The sequence below is a fragment of the Chiloscyllium plagiosum genome, chromosome 19, assembly GCF_004010195.1.
Source record: "Chiloscyllium plagiosum isolate BGI_BamShark_2017 chromosome 19, ASM401019v2, whole genome shotgun sequence".
Lineage (NCBI taxonomy): Eukaryota > Metazoa > Chordata > Chondrichthyes > Orectolobiformes > Hemiscylliidae > Chiloscyllium > Chiloscyllium plagiosum.
Window position 1 is genome coordinate 16,941,095 of NC_057728.1, and position 23,931 is coordinate 16,965,025.

The 23,931-nt window shown below is 39.5% G+C and overlaps 1 protein-coding gene across 2 annotated transcripts in view; it reads left to right on the forward strand.

The window, feature by feature from the left end:
- The window catches only part of scube1 (signal peptide, CUB domain, EGF-like 1), a 282,056-nt gene that overhangs the window by 132,329 nt on the left and 125,796 nt on the right, over positions 1–23,931 (forward strand). Inside the window, exons 5-7 of one of the 2 annotated variants that reach the window (XM_043709200.1) lie at positions 8,006–8,131; positions 14,427–14,543; positions 21,088–21,177. In XM_043709200.1, coding sequence (XP_043565135.1) covers positions 8,006–8,131; positions 14,427–14,543; positions 21,088–21,177 — 333 coding nt within the window. The remainder of the gene's footprint in view (positions 1–8,005; positions 8,132–14,426; positions 14,544–21,087; positions 21,178–23,931) is intronic. The other variant, XM_043709201.1, reaches the window with a different exon arrangement.

The following is a 23,931-nucleotide window of genomic DNA, read 5'->3' on the forward strand; positions in this document are numbered from 1 at the left end:
TGGGTTCAGTTCCCTCCTCAGGCGACTCTGTGTGGAGTTTGCACATTCTCCCTGTGTCTGCGTGGGTTTCCTCCGGGTGCTCCGGTTTCCTCCCACAATCCAAAAATGTGCCGGTTAGGTGAATTGGCCTGCTAAATTACCCGTAGTGTTAGGTGAAGGGGTAAACGTAGGGGAATGGATCTGGGTGGGTTGTGCTTCGGCGGGTCGGTGTGGACTTGTTGGGCCGAAGAGCCTGTTTCCACATTGTAAGTAATCTAATCTAATCTTTATCTGTAGCTCCACCTACCCGATCTCCATTCCTGAAGAAGGGTTATACCTGAAACGTCAACATCTCCATTGACTGGCCTCCTGCTTCGTCCAGCCTCCTGCTTGTCAGATTCCAATAGACCAATGGAAAAGTCCATAACAGTATTTTGTGCAGCATTTAGGAGATTAATAAATTCAACAATGAACATCAAGTTTGTAAAATGATCAATGTCATACTGAATTTTCAGTCTTACATTTCCTCAAATTAAAATGTCTTTAAACACAGGCAGGTGTATGCAAGTTATCCTGTCTCAAACTCATGACTAAGGATTATAGTAAAAGTAAAATACTGTAGAAACCAGAAAACAAACAAAAAAAACATGAAAATGCTGGAAATATTTAACAAGTGTCTCATGCAGGGAGAAACAGGATTAATGTTTCAGATCTATAATTCTTTAACCTCCTCAAAAACTTTACCCTCTCCCATTCACTTCCACGCTTTAATACATTGCCTTATCCACGATCCACTTTATGAGCAGAACTCTCAATCTTTATTATGGCAGTAAGAAGCAATTGAATAGTCCATAACATACCCTAAAATTTACCAAAGGTGTCTTTTAATAATAATCAAGCACTTTTAAATTGAATACACAGGTGAAGTGCAGATTAGGAGCTTATAAAATTCATAAGTAAACAGATATCAGAACTGTTATGTCAATAGATGTTCTGATTGAATACATAAAAGCAAAGGCAGAGGTTAAATATTGTTGCCATACTAGGCTATCCTTTCAATTGTGTGAAATGTGCACTATCGTTACCATTAAGCTGGATGACAAACCCAAGGTCAATGAGTAATGCAGGATGGTAGGCAAGACAAAGCATCCAGTACAGCTAAAAATGAGGTGCCAACCTTGTGAAGCTATCACATAGGCTATTTGTATGTTTATCCATGGAATTATCTTTGATAGAATAATCACAAATGATCGTGACAAATCAACAGATAACCAGAGGAGGGAATTCCGCAAACATCTTCATCGTCAATGAGAGAGTACCCCAGAATATCAGTGAAAAGACAAAGCTTAAAATATTTAACCTATCTCCAGTTAGAAATGCAAAATCATTGATCCATTTCAGACACTTCCAGAGGTCCACTGATTAACACATGAAGAGTATCAGCCAGTTTGACTCACATCGCTTGATATCAAGAAATGACTGAATTTAATGTAAACCACAAAGGCTATTGGGTCAGATGATACTCCCAAACAATGGTACTGAAGAATTCCACTCGAGGACTAGCCCTATCCTTAACCAGCAATTTTGATATTGCAACAAAATTGCACCCTGCTGCCAATGTGGAACAGATGCAGAGGTATGCCCTGTTCACAGAAAGCAAGAGAAATTCAATTTAGCTATTATCTCGTATATCCAGCATGTTAAAACCCCATTAGAGACTGATGTCTTTTTGTTTTAAAAGAGAAATTAGTCTCCGCAAAAACAATGGAAAGAAAATTGTCAGACAAGATTTCACTTTGAGACTGTTGCTGTCACAACCAACTAAATCAACATAATTCAAACATGAATTAACATGATATTTCAAAGTTAAAAATCACACACCAGGTTATGATTCAACAGGTTTATTTGGAAGTACAAACCTGATGAAAGAGCAGCACTCCGAAAGCTAGTGCTTCCAAATAGTGTTGGATTATAACCTGGTGCTGTGTGAGTTTTAACTTTGTCCATTCCAGTCCAACACCAGAACCTCTGCATCATGATATTTCAAAGAAAGAGGTAAATTTCATTTTAAATAGACAATAACAAAGCTGTGAATCTGTAGTTGCATTGCACCACATTCATCACTTCCAACACTAAGCTGAGATCATGAGTGATCCAACTGTTCCAACTTGACTGATGTTTTGTAGGATTTCTCACTTCCCATCCAATCATTTTGACCGCTGAGTTGCATGCCCCAGCAGGTGGATTCCATTCAAGGCCCTCAAATGTAGTTGCCACTGACAAGGCACATGTTTGCACACCATTTCCTTACTCCAATCAGGAAGGTTCGATTAACATAACATTCTGAGAATCCCTTCTCCAAGCCTTTTAAATGGATGAACTCTGGAATCTGAGCAAGGGTTTTTCTAACCAACAATCCCTTTTGCTTTCTGACTTCAATATTTTCTCCCTTCCAACTACATAACTCAGTTTTTGTTCTTTTCTATATTATTATTTCTTTCATATGCCAGATCATGAGATTACAGGCTGTGGGGTTGAAGATAGTGCCTCATGGATGGCCAATTTATGGCTGTTAGCATTGTTCGAAAAGCTAGCTAGGACGATGAACGAAGGAGACTAAGGTGGAGGGGCAGGCATTCATATGCCAGATCATGAGATTACAGGCTGTGGGGTTGAAGATAGTGCCTCATGGATGGCCAATTTATGGCTGTTAGCATTGTTCGAAAAGCTAGCCAGTTTGGCATGGTGGCCATTCTACACGCCATGATTGAAAATGTTGGTGTGAAGTGAGGACATTGAATCCATAAGCACACTGCAGTGGTCATTCCTAACAATGCCATTATGGACAGGTCCATCTGCAATAGATTAATAAGGATGATGTGATATAGGTTTTCCCTCCTGTTGATTCTCTCTCTGGTCTGGTGGGCCAGCTCTTCCTGTTATATGGGCTACTGCACACCATCCTGTACAGGGAGGAAATTATAGGATCCACTTGGTTTAGTATGGTGTAGGAAAGGTAACTCCATGTAGTTAAACAAGATATTGTTTACTGCATGTAATCAACTAGTTATGAGTTACCTTGATATGATGGACATTGTTATAGAGATTTTGAGGGCAACCAGGTATTAGGTCTTCCTCCCTTTGAGATGCTATGTCTTTCTGTTCACAAGTCCACATAACATTCTCATAATTAGTGATGCTTATGGCCCTTGTCAGTGTTAGCCTTTGCAGACCCATGTGCAATAGTTTCTCAAAAGCTTTAATTCTCAATGGTAATGTTATTATACACTTTTGTGTACGTAATAATTTATCATTATTCCATTTCCCCTTAAATCTCTGACTTTACAGGCAATTGCAGGCAATTTAAACATTTCACTTTCTCTCAAAGTGTTTTCTTCAACTCTAGAAGAATGGTAATTCGGTTGATGAAGGACCAATGTCTTTGATTCACTTTGAGTGTCTAAGGTCAGTAGATCTTTTCAAATTTCTTACTTGCCCTTTACTTGACTGCGTTGGTTCCCAGATCAGCAACAGTTCCAATTTAGAATCAACTTAGTTATATTTAATAGCATCTTAATAATTCAAAATCCTTTCAGGACTTTACTCCTCTCTACCCCTAACTTCTGAACATTCTAAAACTCTTCAAGATCTCTGGACAAGATGGCGGAGTTGGTGGAATGCAATCTCCATCCATATGCAGCTTAACTATGTCTTCAGTCTGTCACGACTATGCTGTGGATTTCTCTCAGAAGATGTGCCTGCCCCTCCACCTTAGTCTCCTTCGTTCATTGTCCTTCAAAAATAAGCATATTTTTCAGCAAGTACTTTGGCACCTCTTATGCTATCTTATTTTTCCTTTAGGTTTGTGTCAAGGTCCTTTAAAAGTTAAGCTGTAATGAAGCACCTGATGCTTTCCCATGGTGAATTCATTATATAAATGCAAGTTGTGAGCTTTTAACAAATCATTAAATGACAATTAACCCCATGGCATCCCATCTAGCAATTACTACCAGAATAGGCTTGGCAAAGGGGAAGTCATGTTTTGCGAAAAGTCACAACTTGTGAAACCTTTTGCAATCTCAAAATAAGCTTTACTTTGAAGATCAAATGAATATGTCGCAACAATCAATCATGTATTTTTTATTCATTTGTGGGATGTGGGCATTGCTGGCTGGCCAGCATTTATTGCCTGTCCCTAGTTGCCCCTGAGAAGGTAGTGGTGAGCTGCCTTCTTGAACCGCTAACGTCCATGGGCTGTAGGTAGATCCACTATGGCATTCGGGGAGGCTTTCCAGGATTTTGACCCAGCAACAGTGAAGGAACGGTTATATGTCCAGGATGGTGAATGGCTTGGAGGGGGAGTTGCAGGTGGTGGTTCAAACAAAAACTGAAAGAACTGTGGATGCTGAAAATCTGAAACAAAAACAGAAATTGCAGGAAAATGTCAGAAGTTGTTCAGAAGAAGGGTCACTGGACCTGCTGAGATTTCTTTCTCCAGATGCAGCCGGACCTGCTGGGATTTTCCAGTAATACCTGATTTTATTGCAGGTGGTGATGTTCCTTTGTATTTTGCTGTCCTTGCCCTTGGATGGAAGTTGTCAGGTTGGAAAGCGTTGTCTAGAGATCTTTGACACATTTTTGCAGTGCATCTTGTAGATAGTACTTACTACTGCTACTGAGCATCAGTGGTGGTGAGAGGGGTTAGGGAATATAAAATATTAATTATTGTTCTACAGTATTTGAGGCAGTACTCGTATCAAGAGCTGCATTGGTATTACAGCAGAACATGTTTTGTTATTAAGTGACTGTGTACTGCCTTTAGTTTGTTGCTGCTTGACAGAAGCTTTGGTTGATTTTGGTTTGAAAGTGAATGTAATATTGTGTGACATAATAAGGAAGACAGGAGATTTTATTAATCAATCAGGAAGAAACGTTGGTTCTTATTGAATGGCTATAATGACAGTGAAACTCAATTTGCCATCATTACCCCATAAAACTGACAACAACACCCTGGTTTTCATACGTGCACAGTTAACCATGGAAATACAAAGTTTACTGTTAATGATTTTCTGCTTCTCCACAGGCTGCCCTGCTGATGTCCCTTCAGGCTGGAATACTTAGAATTCACTGAACTGACAAAACAAAGCTTCTCTCTCACGTTGTGATATTACTGTTGGAAGTCATTGGAAATGGTTATGTTTTGTTAATGGAGTCCAACTTTAATGGTGTACTAAATCTTAATTTTAATAATGTCTGTAGCCCAAGAAATATAATTTTGAGTTTGTGAACTGCTAAGTTTCTTCACTATGGTAATTCTATAACCTTTCTTTAAAAAATAACCAGTTAGATTTTGCTATTTCAGCTTTCGATATGTATATCTGAAACTTTTGCTTCATTGTCTAAAATTTATAAGAAGCGAAATAATTCTGTACCTGTTTTGTTGTCGATGAGAATTTGGTTTACCCTGTTTGATGGCATCGCTGTTGCTAGATGTCTGGAGATCTCCTCGACCTGGTGCCAGATTCACATTGACGTTAGAGATGTAATTCATGTCTAGATCACTAGGTCATTGCAAGTAGCTTTAGTTGCTGACTGCATTATCTGCACCGTTGGTTTAGATTCCTTACAATGTAGAAACAGGCCCTTTGGCCCAACAAGTCCATGCCAACCCTCCAAAGAGCAACCCACTCATTCCCCTACATTTACCCATGACAAATCCACCTAACACTATGGACAATTTAGCATGGCCAATTCACCTGACCTGCACATCTTTGGACTGTGGGAGGAAACTGGAGCACCCAGAGGAAACCCACGCAGACACGGGGAGAACGTGCAAACTCCACACAGACAGTTGCCCGAGGTGGGAATCAAACCCAGGTCCCAGGCGCTGTGAGGCTGCAGTGTTAGTCACTGAGCCACTGTGCCACACCAAATTTAATTCAACTTCCACCATGATGGGATTTGAACCCAGATGCCCCGAACATTACTGTGCTCTCTAGATTGCTAGTTGAGTGGTAATACCACTCGGCCATTGCCTCATCTGTTGGTGTGTGTGACACTTGCACATTTTTAATGGTAACAGCTCTATGAAATCTGCTCACAAATGTATATTTTTAAAATGACAAATGAAAAGAAATGCAGAGAAAAGGTTTATCACTAATATTTGGTTGACGCTAAAATTTCCCAGAATAAATTTGCAGAATTTTCAAAAGTAAACTCCAGTCCACCAAACAGTGATTAGAAATGACTCCAGGTATCCATCATAACACTCCTGCAGGTTCAGAGAGGAATCTCCATGCTTGATTGCTACTGATCACCTCTGATTTTCCTTTTCAATTTCTTCCTCGTTCACCTAACATCGGAGAAGTACTCAAGTGATACCTGACCAATATTTAACTGCCAATCATGCACACAACATCTGATTATATCCATTGCTGTTTGTGAAAGCTGCTGTAGGTGAATTGGTGCTGCCTTTGCAATAGTTTTTAAAATCTGTTCTTTCATGGATGCAGCTGTCATTGGCAAAGCCAATATTTGTTGCTTTATAGTCTTGAATTGATCTGCTTACTATGTCATTTTAGAAGACTATTTAAAGGGGCACTACATTGTTATGAATCTGGTGTCACATGTTGTCCAGGTGGGATAAAGATGGCAGGATTCCTCTCCAAAAGGACGTTAGTGAAACACATGGCTTTTACAACAGTCAATGCTACTCACTCACTATTGCTGAGATTATCTTCTCCTTTGATATGATTTCAATTTTGAATTTGGTTTCTCTGAAGACATTTAGTGATGACCCCACAAAAAGTACTTAATTGGCTGTTGGCCACTTTATATGTCAAAGTAATCTTGAATAGCACTATACAAATGCAAGTTTTACATTTTTTTTTAAGCTTGAATACTCATGGACAGTTTTTAAAATTAAATTCAGGATTGTGGTGACTTGCTCAGCTATACATCTGTCCTTCTCTTACACCCATTTTCCTGTTGCTTTTGTTAGTGAAAATAGAACACGCATTTCACGGGAATGATTTAACCAGTCCATAAAAAATGATACAGAAAGGAATAGCTGCATTTGAGTTCTTACAGAGATGACATAAATAGATGTTGGATCTGTTGATTAAGGGAATCACTGTGTATGGGGTGAAAATTCAATTATTCACAACATTGAACAGCAATCTGAACTCTCAGACAGGAGGATGCAGATAGAATCATTGTAGGGAGCATTGCAGAAACAAATATGGACATTGAGGTGTGTTTTCCCTGTATCTTCAAATAAGTGCTCCAGGGAGCATTATCAAGTGTCATGAATCAAATTATATTCCCACCTTGGCAAAAGAGTTGTGAGCATAGCCAAGTTCGGGAAAAAAAGTAAAAGGCAATGTATGGTTTACAATTTGCTTACTGAATAATTATGGTTGTACCCAATATCACTCACTAGCTGTAAGTTATTATAGTGCAACTTGACTTGTTCACTAAGTATCAGTAAAAGACTTTAGCAAGAGCTGCGGTTCTCAAAGCTTGGTCTATGCACCTCTGAGAGATCACGTATCCCCCAGGGCAGTCCAGATTGAAAATCACTGATACGCAACACCAGAGCCAAGGCTGTATGAGCCAACCAAGCCGAACACTCAGTCTTACCCCTTGAATGACAACCAGACCGTATGAGGCATAGGTAGTCATTAGTGTGAGCTAAGTGGGCTGAAAACAAAGAGGAGGAATTGACTGATCATGGAGGCTGAATCTCTCCAGCTTAGAACCAGAAATCACCACATTGGTGCACCATTCTTCCAATTAGTTTCGTTTCATTTCTCCCCCCTGTGGCAAGTAAACATAGGTGGAGAAAGACGGATGGGGGGACAGTGGGGCATTCTGGTCTGTCTATGTGACCCACAGACAAAATCATTCAAGAACCACTGATCAAGAGGAATAACTGACGATTAGAGTGGGGAAGTCTTTGCATATGTTGAATTTGTAATCTAATTGTGTTTTTTCTCTCTCTTCCTCTACTCTGCTTTCTTTACAGAGGGCATGAACTGTATGAACAAAGATCATGGATGTGCACACATCTGCCGAGAGGCGCCGAAGGGTGGGGTAGCCTGTGAATGCAGGCCTGGCTTTGAGCTCGCCAAAAACCAGAGGGACTGCACATGTAGGTAGTTGTGGCTGCTGAGGAACACCTTGCCTTCTCTCTCAGTGCACGCATTTCTTTTTGCGTTTTCCTAATTTTTCCCGAAAACTGTAAATCTGTTTTTGCCCTTCACCTTTTCAGTCTTGTGCATTGTAGTTCCTTACATGTCCTGAAAGGACGGAGACAATGGAGGAAGCTGCTACACTCCAGGATCTCATCTGTATGTCTGTTCTTCTTGTGAGGGATCAAACAGTGGGTGCAAATATTTTTAAAAAACACACATGTTTTAACCTTTTGCCTTTTTGGAACTTTATATGTTTTATTTCCCAATTGAAACAAAAGCAATTAATGTAGCCTTTGTATACATGGAAATGGAATTAATGTAAATGCCTTAGCGAAGGTCGCAGGGAGATTTTACAAGCCCGCTGCTTTGATAAAAGCTTTTAATTGAGAAACACTATTCTCTCTGGCATGGGTCACTGACCACAGACTGAAAATCATTTGCAGAGGACGAAGAAGGAAGGTAAGGAGAATATGTTTTTACTGAGATTGGAAGAATCCATTTGAAAGGACAGTGGAAGTGAATTCCACAAATTATTTTAAAAGGTGGTTAACTGATGGTTGCAACTGAGATACAAACAACAAAAATTGGAGGTGTCGAATAGTACATCACTATTCATTCATGGGGCTAGCATAGTCATGGCAGGTTGAATGGCCTGCCCCGGTGCTGTAGGTTTTCACCATTACTCATCTGCTGACTCAGCAGGAATTTGACTGGTGCCATTTCAGTTCACCAGAAGGGCAACATCAACTCTGCCAACTCTCATCACACCCTTGTGCTGTTGCCACTGTGGTGGAATGGGACAGTGCCAAATCCTGGACCATTGACATCTGATGATCCACAGCCTCTGCCCACCAGCTCTTGAGAATTTGTTGGTGGAGCTGATCAACCTCATCACAAATTCCATTATCCGAAAGTATTGATCAGCCAGCTGCAGTGGCTGGTATTGAATCCAGAATAAACAGGCATCCAAGGGCCTGTTTAGTAAGTTTATTTCTTTAAGTGGTGAGTTGTACAAAGCATTATGGCAGGCCATTCAGCCAAAGGGGCTTGAGAGTTCAGGCTGATCTTAATCTTCTAATCGTTATGAATGTGAAATGAGTCCTGGAAAGCAATCGGGACATGATTTTCTGGATGGTGGGGTTTCATGCTCTGCCACCCAGAGTCTGGAAATTTCCGTGCTGCAAGGGGTTGTAACAGGCTGGAGGTGGGATTTACTCGGGAAGAAGATCTGCCTCCGAGCTGCCAGTCAATCTGAATTTCCGGCTGCTCCACAATGTCAGGAGCAGGACTCCCAGGAGGTTCTAAGTCTCAGAGTCGAGGAGCTGGTGAGTTTGTGTCGTCTCACAGCAGCACTGGGAATTGAAACCCAATGAAAAGAGGAGCGTGTCATGTGGGTCCTCGAGGAGGGGCGGGCAGGCAGCCCTTCAGGGATGGAGGTAATGCCCAACCTGGAGAGGGATGCACCTCCTCCACCTTACCCTGCCTGAGGCTCCATCAGGATCACTCACCATGCTTCCCCTTTCCCAGAATTCTCTCTGCCACCTTTGAAACTGAGCAGGAAGCCTCCATTAAACAGCCATTTCGTTAGGGACCTACTGGAGCAATGGTGAGTACACAAGCCCAAAGCTTCAGCTTCCCCCTATAAAGTCGCACACAGGCTGGTAGGGGAAGGCCGCGCAGGGAACTTTATGGCTCCTCCCCAATCCACTGTTGGAGTGCTGTTAAATTCGTTTCCAGAAACCAGAATGGTGGCTGACCTTTCCTACTTGCAACCTGAAGCTATTTGTCATGTCCCTCTTGTCACTTTGATTGAATTTGTCTACCTCAATACTGGTCGAAATTAAAGCAGAGCCTGAAGACGATGGCCTCAGTGGCCTAATGAATAAGGCATTGGCCTTCTAAGCTAGGGATTGTGGGTTCAAGTCCAATCGGATGACTTGAGCTTTCACCTCATACTTTCAAGGGTGGCACGGTGGCTCAGTGGTTAGCACTGCTGCCTCACAGCACCAGGGACCTGATTTTGATTCCTGCCTCAGACGACTGTCTGTCTGTTTGGAGTTTGCACATTCTCCCTGTGTCTGTGTGGGTTTCGTCTGGGTGCTCCGGTTTCCTCTCACTGACCAAAAAATGTGCAGGTCAGGTGAATTGGCCATGCTAAATTGCCTATAATGTTACGTGCATTAGTCAGGAGTAAGTTTAGGGAAATGGCTGGGTGACTCTTCGGTGTGGACTTGTTGGGCCAAATGGCCTGTGTCCACACTGTAGGGAATCTAATCAAGATGTGAGTTAAGGACAGGAGTAGGTCTTATGGTCCCTCAGGCCTACTTCACTGTTTGTAAAGATCATAGCTGAGCCTTAACTTTCAACTCTACTTTCTTGCCCGATTTCCATATTCCTTGATTTCCTTGGGCAAATATATCTGTTGCTCTTTGTCTTAAATATATTAATGACTATCCTCTGGGATAGAGAATTAGAAAAATTTATAACCGTTCAAGTAAAGGCATTTTTGCTACTCAGTGCAAACTGGTTATCCCCTTACCCTAAGACTATAGCCCCTAGTTCTAGTTAACCCTAGTTCAGTATATACCCTCACATAGAATCTTGTATTTTTCAAATAGATCACCCCCTCATTCTTCTAGACTCCAGAGAGTATAGACCCTTTCTCCTCAAATAGTCATTATAGGACAACCCCTCTTCCCAGGAATCAGTCAAGTGAACCTTTGTTGCATTGCTATAATCTAAAAATTCCTGAGGTGCAAAGACCTAACTGAGCATGTGATTCGAGGTGTGATCTCACCAAGTCCCAATCAGCTGCAAAAAGACTTCTTAACTCTTGTACGCCAACCCTCTTGCACTAAAGCGAAATACACCATTTACCCCAACAGACATCTTAGTCCTCCTGGCTTTGTGAGGTATTTCCTTTGTTGTTCTTTCAAAAATGAATGTCTTCGGTTAACATGGTAAGATGTAATGGATTAGCATTGTATATTAGCTCATTTTAGGTTTGTACAATGGGCTTGTGGTTAAGGACTTACTGTGATAACTACATTGTAAGAAACTTGTGACGTCTCCAGGTATTGTGCAGTTAAAATAAATCTTAATAGCTGTAGCAGCTCTCAATTACAGCTGGAAAATCCAAGAAATTATTTATTTTCTGAATATAATGAAAAAATACTGGATTTCACAAGGAGGATAGAAAGGAGGATGGACAGAGTCTATCATGAAAGAAATGGGAATACAAACCTTTCTGTCTTCAAATGGATAGCCATCTAATGATGTGCAAATAACAAGCATAGATCATGCTCCATGTTTCTCAGTTGCTCTTGGGAAATGAGGAGCCATAGTTTTTTTTCTGGATATCTAGAATTGTTACCATGCCAACTGGTGGGGAGAATACACCATATAGTTGGAGCTTGTAAGAATGAAAAGGCTGCCTCCCTTGTTTGTCCAATTCACCGCAGGGTACATCCACACAATGCTACCTGCTTAACTCTTGCCAAACTTTGTATTTGCTGCCCCACGCTACCACCCTAAAGAACTCCAAATGGATTTAGAAATCCTGTCCAAAGAACCCCAGCACCGTGGCAACAATTAAATTATCCTGATCTTGGAATATTACCCATAGTAAAATTACAAAGAGAATGATCCTAACTAATGTCTTGAATCATTCAAGACTTCTGTTGATCTTTTTAGGATCAGTGCCATACTATTTTATCATCTTCTAAAGCAATCTGAGAACCTCTTGACTTGTACTTAACAATATATTTTGTTTGAATTTAATTTCATCATTACAAAGACTTTCAAGGCTCCAATAGCATCTCACAGCAATGAACATATTAGCTGATTCCAGTAATAGTGGTATCTCTGAGACTGACCAGCATGGATTCAAATCTTATTCCAGTCCTTGAGTACATAAATAGCCTGTTTCATCGTTAGTGGTGGAAAGATATCATGGCAGTGTGCAGTCTATAGAGACAAATGTAGAAGTTACTGGAAAACTCAGTCCGTCTGGCAGCCTGAGGGAAATTAGAGCACTGTTCTGAGGAAGGGTCACTCGGCCCGAAACGTTAACTCCGATTTCTCTCCACAGATGCTGCCAGACTTCCTATGTGTCTCCAGCATTCTCTGAGTTTGATCCAAATATTACACTGCACAGGCTGCCATGTGGCTGCAAGGCAGATGGGTGAAATTGAGAAAGGTGTCATTTTCCACCAATCTGTTGAAAACGTAGTTAGGAAAGTAGAGTGTTTTCCTCTTGTAACAAGCATCTTGGGCATTCTTTCATTACCAACCCCCACCTCCCCACCCAACAAAAGATGTTACCCTGCCACTCACACCTCATCAAATAACCTGCCAATCCTGCCCAGTCTTGAATCCTGCTCGTCCAGACTAGACTGTCTCCAGAATCCATGTGCTTCTGTTCCTATGGACAGCTTAAAATCACAGCCTGGCCTTCTACTGACATCTGGTACTTCTGGGACTGAATGCAATTCACCAACTGCTTGAGGGTGGGACTTTCTCTCACTGAGGGGTGGAGGTGTCATTTTTAACCTGTTTCGACCACTAGCAGCATGCTGTTGCAGTCCAGAACCGACTCTTATGAGAGGACAGGCAATTGTACCAAACCCTGCCTTAGTAACATACAGCTCTTTGTCACCTCCCACCTTGCTTTTCTGTTTTAAATTCTATCTACAACTTGGATGTGCATTCTGCTATTGGGGCTCATCACAGGCAATGTGTTATATGAGCTAGCTGGATTCTTAGTCATCATAAGTGGGTGGCACGGTGGCACAGTGGTCAGCACTGCTGCCTCACAGCGCCAGAGACCTGGGTTCAATTCCCACCTCAGGTGACTGACTGTGTGGAGTTTGCACATTCTCCCTGTGTCTGCGGGGGTTTCCTCCGGGTGCTCCGGTTTCCTCCCACAGTCCAAAAATGTGCAGGTTAGGTGAATTGGCCATGCTAAATTGCCCATAGTGTTAGGTGATGGGGTAAATGTAGGGGAATGGGGTCTGGGTGGGTTGCACTTTGGCGGGTCGGTGTGGACTTGTTGGGCCGAAGGGCCTGTTTCCACACTGTAAATAATCTAAAAATAAGGCTAACTTGCTGTCCCCATACTGTTTTTAAGTTGGCATCTGAGACCCTTCTGTGTCAAGTGTGGTTAGGGGGGAACAAGATATGTTTGCAATCATGCACAAGTTGCACTGATATGATAGATATTGTTATTGAGATAATTCTGGCAGCCAAATGGTTGGTCTGTCTCCTTTCAGTATCAGAGCTGTTCAGCCTTTCCCCCAAGTCTTAGGATTTTAATATATTGGGAGGAGCTTCTTGCAATCTTCAACATTAACCCTTTTAGAAAAATTCCATCCTGAAGTCTGACTTATCAGTCAGTGCTCCCTCCGCTCTTGTCCTCTCTGCTAGCTCCACTTTGATTCATCACTGCTGCTGTACCCTCCAATTGTCGTGACATTCAAGATGAAGCATCGCTTCTCTTGGCAGAATACTCCTCCTTATTGAAGATCTTAGCACTCTAGACTGGAGGCTTGAAATATTTTGCATGTGAAGAAAATTAATCAGAAGTTCCATCAGCAACTTTACCAATTTAACTTAAGGACTTCCATCATAAGATGTGCAGTAGGATTGCTTCCTATCCAGTTTGGACTAGACATGCCAATGTTTTGTATATGCATACATTCCTAAAAGTGCAAGTTAAACTTGTAAAGTTGTATATCTAAATTAATCAACATTTTTTTTTCCCTTTACCTCTGTTGTTGATTTTGTGGAGGCATTCATTAAGATCTGTAATGAATTTGTATCAAGAGCCAAGCAAATAGCAAAAATTAAAGCATAATCTCATATCCCCTCTGCTACTATGCTTATCCAGTTTGATTGGGTGGAAGGTGATAGCCCTGGGATGTTCTGGGAAGTATTAGCAATCTTATGGTCCACGTGACATCCCAACTCTCTGTCACCTCACCACCTCAAGTTGGAAAAAGAAACCATTATTATTAATAATCGAGAGTGTAAATGCAATGTATCTTTCTTACCAGTCAACAAAAGTTCTTTAGTTTATTTAACTGACAAGTAGTTTAGTCAACAATCAAAAATAAAATTAATATCAAAGGAGTGAATTATGTCATGACTCTCTTTCAATGGCAGTATAATGTATGGGAGTACAGCGTTGTAAAGTGAATGCTATAATGAAGAACCCATGTTTACATCTTTGCCTTCCTACACTTTATGTAACAGTAACCTGTAACTATGGAAATGGGGGCTGTCAGCATACCTGTGATGATGCGGATAACGGACCCGTGTGTGGCTGTCATCAGAAGTATGCTCTACATTCGGATGGAAAAACATGCATAGGTAAGTGAAGATCTTGTACATGTTTTAACACCTGGACCGATAGAAACGTTCTACAGTATGTGAGCAGTGCAAGACTTGGTCCACTGCTTAAATGCAGTAGAAGTGACGTTTCTTGCATCAGCTACATGAACAAATGCAATAGATCATAGAATTTTGATTCTTTACTTCATGGGTGTCTGAGTTCTGCAGAGATTTTGTGAAGGCAGCAAATAATTGGCCAATAGTGTTCCAACTCCTCAAGTAGTGCTCATGTTGGAACTGGTTCATGTTGCATAATATGATAATTAAGGATCATTTTGAATTACACCACATCTTTTGAAAAATTCTCAATCATGTAATTTTAATGTATTAACCCTGAATTTAAAGTAAGCTTAAAATTAAGGCTAATGGAATTTTTGTGAAATGAGCTTTCTCATAAACTTAGAATGTGCATTCCTTGCAAGCTAACTGTTACATTTGTATCTGACCATCCTTGAATTTTTATCTTGGGGTAAACTTTAACTTGAACTGAAGGGTTCTACATCAGACATAGGTTAGCATTTTTTAAATTTCATATCTCTGTGCTTTAAGCTTGCTTATGGTGCCACTATTAGGTTACTTGAATGTAGCGATCTCGCCAGCAAAAAGCTACATAACTAGTTTCTCTCTGCTCCATACCAATGTACAAGTGCATTTATTACTAAGACAAGTCCCCACTTGATAGACTCATTAGTTCTGAAGTGAAGGAAGGAACTTACCTGAAATTTTAACCTGTAGTTCCACACTTGAAGTGGTTTCAACTCCCACTCCAGACACTTGACCCATAAAGTAGGCTTGTGTTTCAGTACAAAAGAGTATGTTGCACTGTCAGAAGTGCTGTTTTTTTGGATGGTGTTTAATTAAGTCCTGTCTGCCTCCTAAGGTAGAAGCTAAACTTTTCATGGCCTATTTGAATAAGGGTAATAGAGCCCTCTCCATGTCCTGCCCAAGAAGCAACATGAGAAATGGATGCAAAATGCTGCAAATGCTGGAAATCTAAAATAAACTGATCAAATTCCAGAAGTACGTGGGATAGAAGGTGCTAGATCTGCTGAGCATTTCGAGCATTTTCTGTGCTTATCCTTTTAAATCAAATGATATTGTCATCTTCAGTATTGCTATGGGGTCTTACAAGCTCCTATTATCCTGCTGTGTTTCATACATCACAGCACTGTCAAAACTTAAAAGATATTTCATTAGTTGGAAAGTGATTTGGGATGTCCCAAATCTGGAGAGATTAAATCTATCTCTAATGTTTTCCATTTTGATTGCAACGTATTTTAGTTCTGAACAATAGACAGGCAAGGTCATAACAGTCATAGCAGAACTTACTCCGGCTAAGGATATAATATGTAGCATTTAATGTTGACCTTGACTGGCCCTGCTCTGCCTTCTCAAAATATTTTTATGCTCGGAGTAGAATCAGCAGTTCATACAAGCCAAAACTGTACCATATGTGTATTGATATTCAGTGACTTGCAATCACTTACCCGATCTAAATTCTTTAGGATCTACTTGTTTCGGATCCAGGAATATTTAGTGTCTGATTATGAAGGTGTGACAGACAGGACAGCAGAGTAATAGTATCATTTGTTACCTGAAAGTGAAAAATTTGCCATGTTTTTTCCCTTGTGTGGAAGTCCCATCTAGCTGAGGAGTTATCAGAGCCTCACCAGATTAATGACCATTCTCATTTATGAGAAAAGCCATTTAGGAATTTACCCATACAAATTTTGCATGGCAAGAAGGAATTTCATTGATCTGTTTCTGCAGACACAACAAGAAATCTCTAAAGGTGAAGGAAAATATCTCCGTAAACCATGAATCTGAGTTGGATATGTGCTCAAAAGAGCATTTTATTCCAGAGAATTAACAGATCAATTATCTTTTTGCAATAGACTTACAAAGAAGTCTTTAATTTCAGACTTGGTCATTCTTGACCCCCAGGATGATGATTGCCTGCATGACCATCACCAATATTAATAGATATTTTAATATGGATGAGATTTCGCTTGTTGGGTTTTAATGTTATGACATCATGACTGAAGGCCCCTTTCCTACTGTCCAATGGAAATTATCAGGCCTCAGGGAAATTCAGTACCAAGTCTTTGCTTATAGTCTGGTAGTGACCAATAATTCTAAAGTGTAGTTTGTGAAATAAGAGCAGCAATTGTGAGCTACCACTAGTCAGTACGTGGAGCCCCTTCATTTTGGGTGGGGAAAGAAACATCCAAGACGAGAAATATTGCAGGTGATCCTATTTTAGGTATTGATCCTTAACACATTGGTATGACATTAATTTGCCTCTGTTTTAACTGAAGCATTGTCTTGTTTAAAATAAAGAAGGAATGAGATTTGGCTCTCAGCAGTGGAAGACTAGCTTTCACTGATTATCTTTCTACCAGCTGCACACAGACTTTTGTTCCCTCATCAGAGGAGATTTCCATTTACCAGGTAACTTTTCTGGCACTGTACCTATTGCAGGAGATCTGTGAGCAGGACAGGCCCTTTAACCTACAACATTGTTGATTTCTCACTGAGAGATTCTGAGACCAAACTCAGAAATACAAAATAGAAATTATAAATTACATTTAAATATTGGAGAGAAAATGACGTAAAATTTGGGAAATGGAGCTGCAATTGAAGAAATAGTCAGAAATTTTGAAAATGTTATTAAATCTTAAAACTTAATTTTCTTTTGATAATTGAAGACCCCTCTTTTGAAAATTTGTTCTTTTTGACCCAGAGGGACAGTGGTAGGTTCTGTAACCACATTTGATGGGGGAGCAATACATGTCTGACAGCAATCTTAGGATTTTCATGTATGACTGCATATAAATATATAAGTTTCTGTTAGATTTGACTTGCAATATCACTGATGCCTGACCACTTTTACTGCAGTAAATGCAGTCCAATTATTGCCAACAGTAATTTTGAGTTTTTGCTGTCGAGAAAATACAAGTACTGTTGCATTAGAAAGCTCAACATTATAGTTTCAAAAAATTATTTTTTGCAAACCTAACCAATTATATTGCAAGATCATTTCTGAGAAAGCCATGTCAATTTAATACAGGTTTTGTTATTTTCCAAATAAACCAATTTAATTTTGTATTTGAATTGAGTAATTAATGAATGATATTTAACCCAAGTTAAAGAGGTTTTATAGCTTCAAGAACTATGGGACATTTGCAGCAATGTAATTTCTAACTTCTTAAAGAATGCATGAGAAAATATTTCTAAGCCATGTTTTATTTTGATGTTTAGTTGATTTGAAAGTAGCTGACTTAAGTGTATTGCCAAATATAACTAATAGCAGTGTGTTTCTGCAAATACAAGGCAGCTCAATTGCAATGCTGGATTATTGTGAAGAATAACAACTTTTAATTACAGGTCTGATTGGACTTGAAAATCTTGGAAAGTAAGCCAGAGGCAAAAACATCAAAACGTCTATATTGCCCTTAAATTTCTCAATTATAAATCAGCATTTCATAAATGGTCTGCCTATTACTTTTACCATTGGCTGAAGTTCTGTGGTGAGAATAATTTTACTGAGAGAGTTCACAGTGAAATGTAGTCTATCTTAAACCTCTGTAGTAACCTACTTTCCTCACCAACCACCTATTGATCTCTTGAATGGTTCCAGAATTTTTGCCTTCACTATCCCAATTGAAAAATTGTCTCAGGTCTTAATCAATGGGGGCCAAGAATTCATGTTGGGGTTGCCTATTCCTAAGTTATCTACAGGCACCAGATCTTGCACTCAATGTTTTCCAGATGCAGTTAGTAATATTATGTTATCCATGATTATTAGGTCATCAAAATTACAAACTACCAAAACAAAACTAAATCATTTGTGGCCAAAATGTTCACAGCATATTTTGCATATAAGACTCACAGTTAAACTGATTTTATTTTTAAAAATTGGATTAGCAAAGTTAAAAGGCAGCAGTGGAATAGCATTGGCATTGTATGTCATGTTGGTGGGGTTGAGGTTGGTGGGTGGAGGAAGAGGAACGGAGTCATGTGAAACAGGATTGTGGATTAGATCCACAAAACCTTTTGCAAGGTAAGATTGTTTTCTACTTTATGCTGAATTCTATTAACAGCATTTTACATGTCCTATTATGTCTAACATATTAACTTTATGTTACCAATGTCATGTTTTGATGTGCACTCTAAGACCATTTAAGGCTCTGATTTTACAGGTTTGACAGTTTTCACCAGTTTTTACCATTAGACCCTGGGCTCCTTTATAATAATCTTAGCTATACTGATAGTCTAAATCCTAAAATTTTTAATGTTAAATCTTGTGATGTGCTTTTTGGAACATGAACCATTGCATGCACTTCCTAACACGCAACATGCTTAACCTGTATGGACTGTGTTTCCATAACTATGGAGTGTTTCCCCTTTATGAATATTTCTCGGAATCAAAGCTATGCAATATGTTTACCAACATTTAGAACCCAACCAGGGCATATTCTATTAAGGGAAATGTTATGGTCATCAAACTAAATAGAGTTCCTAGAAGTTCAACAAAGGTAAGTTTTATTTCGTTATGTATATTTTATAAATGATATGTGTCATCTCTCTCACTTAGCTGCTTGTATCAAATTGGCCTAAGGACATCATTTGAGCTCTGCTGCACATCATAATGTGAATAAATTAGCCATATAATCATTTGGTGCCTTTTCTGATTACATTATTATGTATGTCTGCTGTATAAATATGTTTAGAATGTTACATTTCAAGTTAAGTTTATGTTTCATGGAGAAAAAAAGATGTTGTATTTTAATCAGATGTTGGTAAAATACAACATATTTTGTGTGTTGATTTGTCCTAGTCCATTTTGTTCTTCACAAAAGCTTGACACTTTTTGTGTGTTCTAAAATAACACTTAAGTCAGCTAAGGTCAATGGTCTTGAAGATTCCTGTTTCTTAATCATATGATCCATGTTACTTTTAACTGCCTGTGCCAACTTCTCTATATTTAGTACTTCCTTTAGGCAAACCTTTATCTCTTCTGCTTTCTGGTGATGGTTCCTGATTGCCTGTCTTGTCTGAGCATTGTTGATTTTGATATATAAGTGACTCTTTTAAACAAAAACAACATTCTTTTACTTTAAAGAAAAGAAACACAAAATAAAGCCTCTATTGCAGCCTGATCCCATGGAGAAACTGGTTTCTTTCTATATTGAACAAAAAAATCTCAATCTTGTTAAACCTTGTGGTGGTGCCACTGAAACACTTTTCCGAACTCATCTAATTCATTAATGCTTGCCATCTGAAAGTGATGTGCAATTGTGATGTCACTGAAAGATGGCAAATGCTCTGCAAAGTCACCCTTAAAACTGCAGCCTTCTGATTTTTAATATAAAAAACTAGCCTATTTATTATTTGCCTTCCTTCTGTTCTGTTTGCATTTGCTGCATGTGTAAGCACTAGAACCTTTTGTTATAATTTCTTATCATCCTCTGATTTATTGCATAATCATTCATACAATCCTACCTAAGCTGTCTGTTCCTCCCACTGATTGTCTCGGAGGAACCCTGTTTTAACTTCTTCACCCCTTCCTCTTATTCCTTTGACTTATTCTGTTTCATTTCGCTAATGTAATTAACAACTCTAATACAGGTCTCATTAATACTCTAATTTGCATCTGTTTCTTTCCCAGTCTGTCCGCTCAATGCCTACCCCTTCTCTCTGTCTCTCTGTCTCTCCCTCTCTCTCTCTCTCTCTCTGTGTCCCCCTCTCTACGACTCTTGCACATGAACAAAACACTAACCGTAATGGCTGTGTTGCTAACATTTTCATGTACTGACTCCTATTGACTGCACGTCAATTCTTGCCGAGGCCAATCCTTGGAACATTGTTTCTAGTCCTGACTGTTTAGCCAGTTGTGATGTGTTCCATAGACAAGCAGGCAACCAGCACTGCCCCTGATTAATGTTTTCCTGTTTGCATGCAGACTGGAACCCTCCCTGCCACCTCCATCCAACATACACACTTTTTCTGCTTTGTGTTAATGTGGAAGATTATTGTCTTCCCATTATCCATCCATCACCGAGTCCTTGCGGTCTGTCTCTTTCCCTGTAAGACTCTCTTGATGACCAACATTAGTCTTCAAAAATCATGAACTCTTTTATCTCCATTTTTTTTTCATGACATTCTTGCATTGGAATTGCTAATGTTAACTTCTTCCCATTCATTTCCTATTTTCTATGTTGCCATTTCAAATCTTGTTATAATGCTTAGTTTCTGTGCAATTCTTTGGAAAAGAATCTTGTAGTTTTCTTTTGCAGTAGTTTTAAGATTCTACCTTTTTCCTTCCTTTTCATTTTAGATTTTCATCAGACTCCAAGCAGGATTAACACTCTAACAAGGATTTAGTGCTTCATGGCTTACTTCTTTATTTTTGTTTTGTTTTGTTTGGTTAGTCAATGCCAAGCAGCTGTCATAGGCGGCAGAAAGATTGGGCTTCTGGTTAATCGACTGCTCCATGTTTGTCCCCTTACTTGTGTTTTAGAGAAGGATGAGGCTGCAATTGAGAGCTCTGAGTACAATGCCACGTCAGTAGCTGATGTGGACAAGCGGGTGAAACGGCGGCTGCACATGGGTAAACCTTTTCTTCCACTTCCTTTGTTGTGCTAACGCTTGTGTCTGTTTTTTTTTATATATATATATTTCATCTTTTGTGGTGAGGTCACAAATTAAAAGGTTTCTCATCTCCACCCTATTTAACAAATCGGACTTATTTATTTTCCTGTTTCCTGTTATACCTCCCCCTCCACCAAAAAGATGCTAATTGCTGGGCTTTTAAGCAACTCAATCTAATAACTGTTATTTCCCCTCCAAATCCACCCAAACATGAAATGGAAAATTACATGGAAGATGAGTGGGTAACTGGAAAGTTTTGAACATTTAGTCTATATTATGGAAGCCAAGATAATTGTTATAAATTTTATTTTGTGCATTTTTATTGAGATGAAAAATTAGTCTAATTTGTGACCTTTTCTAAAATCACAATTTCACATGTCTGTTGTGCTTGAAACATTCAGTCATATTAGATTGATCCTTGAGGCTTATTGATACATCTGCTTGACTGACAGAAGGACATCAATCTTACGAGTCAAGTAGATGATGGCTGCAGTATTCGTATTGTGATGATTTTTAAACCAAACATCTTTTCCCAAAATTTGAAACATAAAACCACAAGGTTAATCATGCAGCACTATATTGTGATGTCAAGCAATGAATCAGCAGTTAGTCCACCAAAACTTTTTCCATTGCAAATTTTATTAAGTCCTTGTCAATCAAGTAGTTTCTTTTCATTTTGCATTTGCAACACTTACTTTCCAAACCTAGGGTTTGATATTTGGATTTTTTTTCGTCTTCCAGTCTTCATAAGCCACAACAAATAAAGGCTTTGCATGAAACTATATTCTCCTGGGGCTCTGCTGCTAGCATGGATGCATCATCGTTGTCACCATGTGAAATCAAAGCAGTAATCACAAATTAACTTTCAGCTTTCACTATTATTACAATGAAATAAAAACAACTCTGATATCACTTCCAAGTATCGACATTATGCTTTGGTAATTGTGTTGATTATGTGAAAAACAATAGTTCTGATAATCTGGATGCATTGGCTTCAGCTAAGAACTGTTCTAGCAGCTTTTGTCCATTTAAGCTCTAAAGTGTTACTTGAAATTGAGACTTGTGTGGGCAGTGTGAAAGGGAAAGCCATTGCTCCCTGAACTGCGCTGCCAGATGACAAGATGTATCGTGGATTTTTACAGTGACCCTCTAATTTTATTATCTCCAGCCCCAGGATTTTGAGAGCAGAATTAGTTAAACTTTCTACCATTTCACCATTCTGGTCATTGGTGAAGTTCTCTGCTTGGCTACTTGTGTCATAGATATTAGCAAGGATTTCCTTTTGATCCTGGTGTGCGTTGCTTGCAAGTAGTAAAAAATATTTTATTGAATTAGTTCCAGATCTCAGACATCTCTTCAAATGTTTCTTCATGTACTCTCCCTGCAGTTAGACTTCCCCAGTGTTTTGTCTTGTTCACTGCCTTCCTAACCTGAGCAACGCTGTATAGGGTAAAGACAAAGTGGCAGGTTTTACATTTTGCTGTTCTCTGTGGAATTGAAATCATAAGGGGTTTCTTGTTATGCCGAACTGTGGTGAAAACCAAATATAGCTGAATCATAAGCGACTTGACCAGCTGTGCCTTTCCAGCTCCACTTTTTATTTATTCTTGGTTCGATCTTCACTATCAATCTTCAAGTTAGTGTGGTTTTCTCTCCAGGAGTAATACTTAGGTTATGCAGACTTATTGGGCAGAATCTTCCCAGCCTCTGAACTGTGTGAGCCTTGATGAGAATGTTAGGAAAATCTTACCTAGCAGGTTGAAATCTGCAGATCCTGTTCATGCACACACCCTAGATATCATGACGTATGGGCATTTCAACACGAGCCTTTGATAAAGCTGCACAGGATGTCATTTCTCACATTTTACAACCATTTTGCACCGTGCATAAGGACTGAAGGAGGCAGAAGATCAACATTTCAAATTCAAATTAATTCCACATGAAATATTTAGTAAGCCTTCTGTTTGAAATCTTTGTGCTTGGTGTTGTGATATTAAATGATGTGCATATGAATTTTGGTTTTTGGGCAAATGCTGTTTGTTGTAGAGTGGAAGCGTTAAGATGTAGGTTTGTTAATGTAGCATGGCATTGGTGCTCAAACTCTAGGAGGTGTGGGGAAGTCAGTGTTCCTCTTTATCTGTGTGAACCATGTCAGAAAGATTATATGATCATGATTTGAGTCTTTCTGCAATGGCCAACATGCACCTGTGGATCCGTTGGAAAGAATATCCAGTACAACAAGAGAACTATTTTTTTTCTTTCTGAACTTTGTTCTTGGAGTTGACAGCTCTGGCAAGCTTTTGTGTATTGCTCTAGCAGTAATATTGAGAGGATTATGGCAGGATTTCTCCTGGAACTGAAGGAAGGAGTTCATCTGATGATTCTCTCAAAATTTGACCCAGCCATGGAGGATAACTCATACATGCTGTTGAGCCTGTAACTTTTCTCTCAAGTTTGTCTTCATTGAGGTTTCAGAGGAATTGATTACTCTGAGTAATATTGCTGATTTGCTGTATGTATTGCAAACTGCATGCCAGTAGTAGACAGAGTCTAGAAACTAGCACTGATTTACATTAATGGTGATAAAATTCATTGGGCTGTCACATTTGTACTCACTGAATATCCCATCATATACCTCTTGTAGCTGCTGAGCCTTTAAGAGGTCAGGATGTGTGTCTCATGTCATACCTAGCCTCTTCCTTACCTTTGTAAC